This window comes from Chrysochloris asiatica, unplaced genomic scaffold, assembly GCF_000296735.1.
Source record: "Chrysochloris asiatica unplaced genomic scaffold, ChrAsi1.0 scaffold00096, whole genome shotgun sequence".
NCBI classification, from domain to species: Eukaryota; Metazoa; Chordata; class Mammalia; order Afrosoricida; family Chrysochloridae; genus Chrysochloris; species Chrysochloris asiatica.
The window spans coordinates 2,898,212-2,910,189 of NW_006408614.1; the positions used below are offsets into that span (position 1 = coordinate 2,898,212).

The window sequence follows — 11,978 nt, forward strand, 5'->3', positions numbered from 1 at the left end:
TTGTCCCCATTGTCCTTAATCCCGTATTCCCAGAATTTACTGCTCCACCCCAAGTGAATATACCCCGGGCAGTTCCTCTCCAGAGCCTCCCTGCTTAATCCCAGTAAACCTGTCCTTGTTCGTCCTCTGAGGAAGTTTTACTGCCTTGGTTCTAGGGGGAAAATCTTGACCTTAGAAACTTAGGGAAATACTGCATTTCTCTGTGGACATCCAGGGCTCATGTTTGGAATTAAATAAATATGACTAAACAATTTGATGAAAAACAATTTGCTATTAACTGCCAAGTGGCTAGATCTGTTACACTCAGGCCTATAGGGCCTCGAACCTCTGCACAGTCTGCAACAATCACCTTTCAGTCAAATAAAAGATTAACATAAAATAAACGGTATCCCTCGTGAGCAATGTGCTCCTTTAAACCATCAACGGTTTGAGGCCAAATGGTCAACGTCTACCCAGAAACAAAGATGAGAAGGCAGTGAGGGGAAGGCAAGACAGAGCAGTTGAAGCAGAAGAAACAGAATGGAGTGAATGAGATGCTGACCCAGTGTGAAAACGGTAATCATGCCATGGAACAGCTGGTACAGACATGGTTACAGAGGACCCGAATTTAATTTTCTGTGCCAACATTATCCTTGTATATATATGCATATATGTCTATATGTACATTTACATATACATGTATATATGTACAATTGTTGCTGATAAGTGCCGTCGACCCATAGTGACCCTGTACAAGGTTTCCGAGACTGTAAATCTTTCCAGGAATAGAAAGCCTCATCTTTCTCCCATGGAGCGGCTGGTAGTTTTGAACCACTGACCTTAAAGTTCGCAGCCCGATTCATAACCACTACGCTACCAGAGCCTTAAGGAGCATTCTTCTCTGTCACATAGGATCACTATGGATTACAATTGACTCAAAGGACTCAAAGGAATGCGAAACAACAGTATTAACCCTTACTGACTGCTATACCTGAGTGAACTCTATCGCCTGCTTTCTTCAAACCCAGGCATTTGAAACCAGTGGAATTTTCTCCATTTACTAGTAAAGGTTTGGTTGAAACCAGGAAATAGACTCTGAGAACTGGCTGGATAGAATTCAAATCATGCCGTTAACCTCTGTTAATGCATTTGCTTTGAAAATGAACTAAAAAACCTATATAGCTTGGTGGTGGTGGTGTGCCATGGAGTCGGTTCTGACTCATGGTGACCCTGCATGAGGTTTCTGAGGTTGTAAATCTTCACGGGAGCAGAAAGTCTCATCTGTCTTCTGTGGAACGGCGGGTAGCTATGTACATGTATCTTAGAGCCCAGAAATGTGTTTGTTATATAAATAAATGTGACACTCGTGTCTGTATCCCATTTTAGATAGTTATGGTCTGGAAAGGTGAAACCCAGAAGCCATCAAGAGAAGGATGCACATACTGGACTCTATGAACATTAGATAGCTAGATAGATTTGGTATGGAAAAAGTTACAATAATCAAAGTCAAAGGCCAATGAAACCCCAAGAAAATAGTTGTATCACATATGATAGAAGTTTAATATCACTAATATCTGAAGTCCAGACCCACTGCCTTCAAGTCAGTTCTGACTCAGAAACCCTACACAGGGCAGACTTGAACTGCCTCCACTGGGTTTCCCAGGTTGTAGTTTTGGCGGAAGTAGACTGTCTCATCTTTCTCCCACAAAGCAGCTGGTGGTTTCAAACAGCTAACTTACTGGTTAGCAACATTTGACCCACTGCATTACCGGGCTCCTCCTATATGAAGAGATCCTATAAATGGCTAAATACAATTAGTTCTGTTAATAAGCACAACCAAATCGTATCACCCTATAAGTATCTTCTTTCACTTTTTCTTACCCAAACCTATCAGGAAAAAGGTGTTTGGTGGGAGTTACAAGGACTATGGGTAGAAAAGTCCTGTGCAGTCATCCACTGTACTGCAGGCGATCTTGGCAAACTTGCAGTTGACTGTTTCTTCTCCCCTGGCAGATACAGCCGTATGTGAATGGAGCTCTGTATAGCATCCTTTCAATCCCATCCATCCGGGAGGAGGCCAGAGCAATGGTAAGGAAACAGTCTTGGAAAACTTAGAAGCTTCTATCAGTGCAAGTTTCAAAACTATTAGAAAAAGGACTCCAGACAGTTCATGAACCCCTTGAAATTGTGTACAAAATAGAGACCTGCGGTTTCCTGGGGAGAGCACTGGTAGGTTTTATCAGATGCTCAAGAGGATCCCAAGTTCCAAATGGCTAATAGTTACAGTGTTAGACAGTTCCCAGCAAGACCAGAATGGTCGTGGTTGAGGTTAGTAGCCACGGAAAACTCACTTGTGACACACAGTGACGCTATAAGACAGAGGAGAATGGCTCCTTCAGGTTTTCCGGATTGTAAATCTGTACAGGAACATAAGTGCACACAACCTCGTATTCCTTCCATGGAGCCCTTGGTGTTCTTGAACCACCATCCTTGTGGTTTGCAGCACAGTGCTTAATCTGCTGCATGACCAGTGTTAGAAAATTACCCGCAGATTTTTTTATTCCTTAAACTTCCAGATATTTTGATAGCATCCAAATGGCACAGAGAAAATTGTTAAAGATTTTAAAACTGTCTTGTACTTGGTTTGGTTGGTAAATAGTAAATTCAGCATTTAGTGTGTATACGTTAATACTTACGTTAAAGTTAAAAAAACAACAACCAGCCTCATTGAATAGCATCTTAGTTTGGGAGGATGAGAGTTTCCAGATCTAACCTTGTTCTTTTTCCTTGCCACATGTGAAACCAGGTTAGCCATGTGGGTATTAAGTGCTATGGTGAAGGGATTAAATCTGTTTCCATAGTCAGAGCACAAACTAAATTTAGTTTGAGACCAACAAAACATGTTCTGCCAATTGTTGCTGCTTACTTAGAAAAATTGCTAAATCTCTTAATTGGGCTTCTAATATTACAACCAGTTAAAAATGTGTTAAGAACTGGTCTGTGTGGTCAAAGTAGACAGTGGAACTTAATTGCCTAGTGGTTTATAATAACAAAAATGTACTTTTTCAATAAGTCGAAACCCAAACTCATTGCCACTGAGTCACTTCCAGCTCATAGTAACCCCATAGGATGGAGTACAATCGCCCCGTAGGGTCTCCAGGCTGTAATCGGCACATTACATTCTCTGCGGAGAAGCTAGTGGGTTCAAACTGCCAACCTTTCCTTTTGCAGCTGAGCACTCTAACCACTGCATCAGCAGGGATCCTTCTGTCTCTAAAGGACAGAGTAAAATAAACTTGACTAAATTCCGCATTTGGGTCATTGGGTCGTTTAAGTAGAAGAGAGACATTTTCAATCAAGGCAGAGAACAAGGAAAGAAACATCTAAGTGGGAGAGAAAGAAAGAATGGAGAGGAGGACCCTGAATCCAAAAGAGCAAAAGGCAGAATGGTGGGAAGACGTGCTAGGGGAAGAGGTGGAGAGAGGGAGGGCATGGTGGTCAGGGCAGGGAGTCTAGGAGGAGCAGAGTAATGACGTGAGGTCAGGAGTGGCCTTGGAGATGTTGTAGGCCAGAGAGAAGAAATATGAGCAAGAAGGGATGGCACTGCAGAGGTCTGTGAGAGAATGTTGTGTGGTCTAACACAGGTGTCATTGGGGTCTCTAGGAGCAGAGAAAGGTCTCTGAAAAAATGTTGACATTTAGTGAAGAAAAAACTTACCAATAAGATGTGTACAAAATCCCCAAATATCTAGAACTTGAACAAGGCTCCTACGATGGCAGGGAGAGACACAGTAGCTGCGGGCTCTAGGCCCATGGACTGAGTAAGGCTGTGTGCCTGTGGGCAGGAGGCGGGATTGCACAATATGCCCTCAGGACATTTAAATGAATCTATATTTTTTGGTTTGTGTGTATACATCAAATATTGTTGCTTTGTTTATTTGTGAAATGTAAGAAGTAAAAGGGAAGCCACAGGGAGGAAGTAGGACAACTGATATTGCAGAGAGGGCATTGTAATCTTTGGGATGTGATAAAGCCTATAATTTGTTGAATGTAAAGCTGATAATCTTGTCTGTTAGCCTTCACTCAATTCACAATAAAATGTTAAAAAAGAAAACAAAAAGAGGAAAGATTAATTTAAAAAAAAAACAATAAAAAAACACTTGTATTACTTATCTATTGCTGCATAACAAATTACTAAATAGTGTGTTGTAGTGTTTCCGAGGCTTTTTGAATCTTGGCGAGAACAGAAAGCATCATCTTTCTTCCACTCCACAGTTGAGTGACTTAAAAAAGCAAACATTTATTATCTCCTAGTTTCTGCGTCTCAGGTGTGTGTGAGAGAGCATATTTACCTGATGGTTACAGCTGAGACTTCAGCTAGAGCAGCAGCTGTCTGAAGGTTCATCTAGGGCCGGAGGACCCATCACTCCTGGCTGGTGGCAGGAGTCTTTAGTTCCTTGCCACCTGGGCTTCTCCGCAGGACTGCCCTCAGCGTGGCAGTTGGCTTTCCCCAGAGAGAGAGATCAGAGAGGAAGTGACCAAGACAGAAGCCACAGAGTCTTTTATTACCTTATCTTGGAAGTGACAAAGTGACGCACCTCCACTTTTACCTGGTTCTGTGGGAGAGGACGACACGAGCATGCATGCAGGGAGCCCATCACTGGGGTGCATCTTGGAGGCAGGCTGCCACACACTTCTGAGTGATGGGGATCAAGGAAGCACTCACCACGAGTATAACAAATATTTTCCCAATTTTTTTGTTTTGTAACTATGATTATGTTCTGCTTTTGGCATAAAACTGCTTAATTATAGTCAAATATATCCATATTTTCTTTATACTTCCTGACGTATCTCTAGATCTTTTATGAATTACTGACTTTACAAAGAAAACATGCATCTGTTAGGTAAAGGTGTTAGTAATAGTATAAACTTCAGCCTGTCTTAAACAGATCGACATGTAAGACAAGGGAGCCTCCCTTGCAGCCCAAGTGGAGGGAGTGTTTGGCCACATCACCCAGGCAGTGGCTTGTTTAACTTCTAATAAGAGAAACCTTGAGAGCCTGTGTTAGCCACATTAGAGTTCTCGTAAGACCCTGAGATTTCCCTCATATTCTTAAGGAAGTTTGTAGATTGATAAAACTGTCCCATTCTTCTAGCACATAACAACAATAAAGGAAATGAGACAATGCTGAAGACACGCGCCCTTAATGTGTCCTCCTTCACATCTGCTCGCACATGGTCCCAAGGACAGATCAGCTGTGTTGATCCTACAGAGAAGGAAATTTGACAGACATGTACAAACCCATCACCTTATCCATTTCACTCATGGACACAGGTGGAGTGCCCCACACAGAAGCACCGTGTGTGTGTGTGTGTGTGTGTGTGTGTGTGTGTGTGTGTGTGTAAACTGGTCAACGGTTTATGGTAGAAGTTGGAGGCAGCATCAGTGCCTGGCCACAGAGGAGTTGCTAATGGAATCAAGATTCTTTTGCTGCAAATCGTAACTGCTGTTGAAGATGATAATTAGGAAAAGCCACCCAAGGCAATATGGAACATTTTTATTATATAATAGAGATCAAAACAAAATGCAGGTATCCCCTGCTTTTTGAATGTTTGCTGTACGCCACTTGACCTTTATGAAAGACCTATACTGGTACCTGTTTTTGTGAACAGAAAAAAATCTAGGAGCTACTGATGGGCTCAAACTACCTTTCGATTTACAGCCAAGCACATTACCGCTGCACCACCATAATTTCATATACACGATATAAACCGAAAACAAGTTAAACCTGCCGATGTCCAGTCAGTCCGACTCCGTGACCCCCAGGACCGAGGAGACCTGCTCCAAAGGGTTTCTGAGGGGTTCATCCTCATGGACGTAGACATTTCATCTTCCTGCTTACCTTTCAGTCAGTAGTCCAACGTATCACCCATGGCACTACCATTGCTCCTTATACAAATGAAATAAAATAATTGTTGTCGTTAAGTACCATCAAGTCAGTTCTGACTTACAGCAACCCTGTATAGGAGTCTGAGGCTGCAGATGTTTGTGGAAGCAGAAAGCCTCATCCTTCTCCTGAGGAGTGGCTTTGTTGTTGTTACGTGCCGTCGAGTCGATTATGACCCTTAGTGACCCTGTATTGTATAGAGGGTTTCTGAGAGCAGCTGGTGGATGGAAACCACCAACCTTGTAGTTCAAACTGACCTTGCGGTCCAGTGTTTATCCTGCAGTGCCTCACCAGGACTCCATACGTAGTAATATGTTGTTGTTGTTATGTGCCGTCAAGTTGGTTCTGACCCATAGTGACCCTGAATACGGTCTCTGAGGAGCGTCTGGTGAGCTTGAACCTCTGACCTTGAGGTTCAAACCGACTTTGCAGTCCAGTGCATTAACCCACAGCACCACACCAGGACTCTCATAAGTAATATGTTGTTGCTAAGTGCCGTCAAGTCGATTCCGACCCATAGCAACCCTGTATAGGATTTCCGAGGAGTGGCTGGTGAGCTTGAACCACCGACCTTGCGGTTCAAACAGCTTTGCAGTCTGGCGCATTAACCCACAGTGCCACTATGTGCCGTATGTAATATAGTTACTATAAATTTCATGGTAGAAAAAGAATGGCAACTGTTAAAAGAAAGATTTTATTTGTTCATTTTCTTCCCCAACATGTGGTTTCACTTGTTTAAGACTATGTTTAGTCTTGAAATCTAGAAAGCAAAGTACAAACTTGGGAAAAACACAGGAAAGAAACCGTCTCTCCCAAAGCAACATATTGCCAAAACGAAAGATCATATTCACACAGTGAGATTTTACATTAATTTTATGTTGTTGTTTGGATTTGGGGTTTGCTGGGTTTTTTTTTATTGGCTATATTAGATTCAATTTAAATAGTCAACCAAAAAGAAAATAATTACACTGTGAATTATTAATAGAATCCAAATGGCATGTTTAGTACTGAGCAGAGGGATTTTTATTGTGTGTATCCCATCCCTCCAAGTAAGAAAGATTGGAGATTTGATGAAATTAAGCCCACTGAAAGTAGTTCCCCCCAAGACAGAGATATTTACTATTACTCTTTCTGATGCTTTTAGGGAATGGAAGACATTCTACGCTGCTTCATCAAAGAAGGCAACGCTGAAATGATTCGCCAGATAGAATTTATCATCAAGCAGCTTAATTCTGGTTAGTGTAATGCAAGAAGTTATGATCTAACCTGTAACTCTCACATTTGCCAGAAGGATCCTTTCTTAGGTTGTCATTTCTTGGGATTCATTAGAGAAGCTTCACTCAACAGTAAGATGCGTTGAGGTCTAAGGCTGGTAAGGTAAGGCTAGACCCCAGGATTATCCCAGGTGACCCCCCAAACAGGTATTCAACCTGGGAGTCAAGGTCAGATTGTCCAAATATATAACCGTTTGTCCTCACACTTTGGCATACTGTGAGCAGCGAGAAAGCAAAAGCAATTCCAGAAACTTCTCAGGCTGCAAGTTCTTTATGTGATCCAACCCTCCTTGCTCCTGACTCATGTCCACTTTGGAAGGGGGCCTTTCCCATGGCCCCTGGGTTAGATGATGGAATCAGATCCAATATCTGTTTACCTAACAGTAGGTAAAAATATTCTGCTGCTAGGTAAACAGAAAACCAAACAAACAATGAAATGTTTGCTGATAAGGTGTGGGTGTAACCAGAGGAGAAGCTGGCAGCCATACCCCGCCAATCAACCCTGCCTTATATTTTCACCTTCCGCACCATGGGACTATTTTAGATCATTTTAAAACAAAAAAAAAATTTTTTTTTTAAGTCAGGAGCACACAAGTAAACTGAAACCGTTTATCACGTTGGTAGCAAAACCACAAGAGAAGGGCTATTGCAAGTTCTTTAAAAATTCTTATTCTGATGGTGCCCCTGGGGGTGGGGTGTGGTTCTAAATTCCAAGGGAAAAAGAATTACAAGGAAGTTTTTAAGCTTCATTTAACAGTCTTATTGTTGATAGTAACATTGGTATTGTTACGAAACTCTGAAATATTGTAGAGGAGCCCTGGTGGCACCGTGGGTGAAGCATTGGGCTGCCAACTGAATAGTTGGCAGTTCAAACCCACCAGCTGCTCCGAGGCTGTCTGTGCCCATAAAGACTTGCAGTGTGGAAACCACCTAGAACCCTTCTAGCCTGTCCTACAGGGCCTTGCTATGAGTCAGAATTGACTTCATGGCAGTGGGTGGTTTTTCTCTCTTTTGTTTTATTTTTGGTTTATATGTTATAGAATAAAACAAACAAGCAATTATGTTAATGTCACTAGGAGCCAAGATTGTCTTCGTATAAGATGAGATACAAATAGATAGTCAAAGGCATAAAAACCTTGTAATCCCTCATTTGAATGGGAAATAGCAGTATGAAATCATGGTGGGTCTTTTTATTTCTAAATTTTAACTGAGAAGATGTAGAAGAACCCAGAGAGGAAATGGAAAGAGTGCTGTTAATACCACCAAACAAAATGTCTATAAATTGTTGTATGCAAAACAAATGTACTACTCTGTAAACTTTCACCCAAGCTACAATGAAAAGTTCCAAAAATGAATAAAAAGAGTTCACATCCCAGGACCAATGAAAGCCCCTAATTCCCACCACAAAGAGCCAGTATGCTTTAAAGAAATGACTGATTCCAGACCCAGGGCCAGAAACAAGGTAAGTCCAGGACTTCTCATCCTGCCAGGTAATAGGAAATTCAGCTAAGACACCTAGGGTCAGGCCACAGGGACTCAGGAGCTGACCTGAAGAACAGACTCTGTAGGGCTAACAATGAGACAACTCAGGAATTAGAAATGAATGATAACTTCCCTGGAGTGAATTTCATAACATACATAAAAATTATTGAGTTCATAATGATACTAAGAAAAATTCATCAGTCATCTTTTCGGGCGTTCAGGCGCCAAGCTGTTATTTCTGAAACTGATGAGTAACCCCCAAGAAACCCACTGTCATCGAGATGATAGATAAGGTTGGGGGGGGGGGCGGAATCAAGCATTTGTCCTGCTCCTTCTGTTTAGTTGTTTATTTTCCTCCCCAGAATATCCCACATAGGAAAGTTCTTCATCATATAAAAGCCAGCTACTAAATATAGAAGACTTGCTGGAAAACCATCATTTTACAACCTTAATGAAATAGTGGATCTAGCCAGTGATCATCAGTCGTCATCAAAACCATTAGGGGACATTCTGATGGGGAAGTTAATAGTGAAGGAAACAGGCTTGATAACACCTGAACACCCTACTACATCTTGGTAGAGATGGGTGTGAGCCACCAAGTCGGTTCCAACTCATAGCGACCCTGTATAGAGTTTCTGAGGCTGGAAGTCTTTATGGAAGCAGAAAGCTTCATCTTTCTCTTGTGGAGTGACTGGTAGATTCGAACCGCTGACCATGCATAATCCACTACTCTCTGTGTCATTGAAAGTGGGGTGACAGGACATGGGCTGTGACGTCATAGGGAATTCATGATATCACCTAAAATGATGAATCACAATCTAATCAAATCGCCACATATAGCTTGCAGTTTACAGGAAATAGCGGAAATAAGATGAACTCCAAAAATAAAAGTATTTAAAAAATTTTTTTACCAAGAGAACATCGATCTTCAAGTGCAAAAGTTTACTTATAGTTTAGGAACTTAACCTAAAGGTTAGGTCAGGGGAGGGTCCCCAATGCCTGCTGAAACCCGAAGGAAACATCCAGCTCCGTGAGCTTGACAGAGGTGAGTGGCCAGCAGCAGGGGTGGGCATTGTCCCCCATCTGTGGCCCAGGCCTGCTCCAGCCCTCAGTGAAGGACTCAGTAGGTGTGTCATAGAAGTGACGACAGGAAGGCCAGACTGGGCAGAAGCAAGGCAGAGCCAGGTTCACTCGGAAAAGTGACAATATGGTAACTCCAGCCTCCTGCCCTGTTAAGCTCGTGGAGTGTGCTGCAACGCAGGAAACTGGGAGATGGCTTGATATCCCAGGAACCCAATGAGGAGGAGTAGAATTTTCATAGTACTTTTTAATTCACAGGAAAGAACCCTGGTGGTGCAGTGATTAAGCACTTGGCTTCTAACCAAAGGTCAGCAGTTCCAACGCACCATCTGCTGTGTGGGAAAAGATTAGACAGTCGGCTTCTGTCAAGATTACAGCCTTAGAAACCCTATAGGCCAGTTCTACTCTATCGGGCAGCATCTGGATGAGTCACAATCAACTTGATGACAACAGGTCAATTCACAAGACTGGGTTATTCCAGTTGTAGGAGGAGTTTGAGCCAATAGGCAAAAAGGTCTGTGGCCCAGGGGAGTGGGAGCTGAGGGAGGAGGGAGAGGGGTGGAGGCCCACACAGAATGCCTGAAATCCAGATGGACGTATTTGAAAATGGGAGGTGGAGAATTGGTGAAGGTCTAGCAGCAATGCCATTTGGAAAGCCAGTTACTCATCTGCTGGCGGTGGAATGCAACGGCGCTCCTCAGAGGCTGCTAGGGCATAGAACTGAGGCCATGAAACCAGCCAAAATGCAGAGTGACAGGGCATCTTCGCATCTGCACCGTGACTCCCTGACTCATTAGGACTCCATGATGACCTATGGCCCCGAGGTAGGAGCGGAGGTGTCCAAACCCAAGTGAGGTGGGGACAGAAGTCAGCGTCCTGCTGGCCTTCAGGAAGAGCGCTCCCAGTGCTGTGTTGAGGACGAGAGGCGTCCTGACCTCTTTCTCTGGACAGAGACTTCTACGTGTTCTGTTCTAGAAAAATGAACAACCTGCATAAGAAAGTTCTTCTTCATCAGAGATTACCAGCTCTTAGGTATAGATGACATGCTAGAAAACCATCATTTTGCAACCCTGATGAAATTGTGGTTCTAGCCTATGACCATCAACCACTGTTAAAACCAGGAAAATGAAATGGGGAAATTTATCATAAAGGAATCTATAAATGTGGTGGACAGTCTCATCAAGTGTGACTTTTGGTTCCTTCTTTCCTGTCATTTTCTGTTTGACTTCCTCCCTTCCTTCTCTCAAGCTTCTTTATGTTCTTGTAACTTCATCAAGAAATAAATGATAAGGAAGGAGGAAGCAGTAGGAATATTGGGTTAAATAAGTCAGATGCTTGGTCCCCAGAATCCACAAACCCATCTAGTAAGTGAGAAATATACCTAAGCAAGTCAGTAGCCATTCATTCATTAGGTAAGCATTCGTCCTCCAAAAGTGGTAATTGCTGTCAGAGGGTTCCCAATGTGAGTGTGTTCAGGGGATGGAGACTTGATTGCTCAGCAAGGGACTTGGGGAAATCTCCATGGATGAGAAAGGAACCCACAGCTATATGAGGTAGGCTTTCATCCATTTTTCCATAAACTTTTTTTTTGAAGCCCCCTTGTATAATGGCCTCTCCGGGCCTGGCCCTGGGCTGAGTGGTTTAGCTTTGGTATGTTATAAAACAGCCCAACAGTCCTAACAAGTAGGTAGTATGATCTTCGTTTTACAGATGACGTTTGCTGTTGTTAGGTGTTGTCGAGTTGGTTCTGCCTCACAGTGTCCATCTATATGACAGAATGAGACTCTGCGTGGTCCTGCTCCGGTCTCACAATTGTTTTCAAATTTGAGCCCATTATTGTAGCCACGGTGTCATTCCAGCTCATCGAGGGTCGTCCTCTTTTTCACTGACCCTCTACTTTACCAAGCATGATGTCCTTCTCCAGTGACTGGTCCCTCCTCATGACATGCCCAAAGTGCACAAGATGAAGTCTCGCCGTCCTTGGGTCTCAGGAGTATTCTGGCTGCACGTCTTCCGAGACCTCCTCATTCTCTGACCGCCCACGGTCTGTCTAGTCAGTATTGTTCATTAGCTCCACAAGTCAAAGGCATCAGTTCTTCTTCAGTCTTCCCCACTCATTGTTTAGCTTTCACGTGCATATGAGGAGATTGAAAATACCTTGGCTTGGGTTAGGTTCACCTTAGTCCTCTAAGTGACATCTTTTTTTTTTTTTTTTT

General features: G+C 42.9%; 1 protein-coding gene across 1 annotated transcript in view; it reads left to right on the forward strand.

Annotated features, from left to right (window-relative positions):
* ARMC9 (armadillo repeat containing 9) overlaps positions 1-11,978 on the forward strand; it is a 162,967-nt gene that overhangs the window by 79,105 nt on the left and 71,884 nt on the right. The window contains exons 16-17 of the mRNA XM_006866738.1: positions 1,993-2,067; positions 7,071-7,161. Of these exons, the coding sequence (XP_006866800.1) occupies positions 1,993-2,067; positions 7,071-7,161 (166 nt within the window). The remainder of the gene's footprint in view (positions 1-1,992; positions 2,068-7,070; positions 7,162-11,978) is intronic.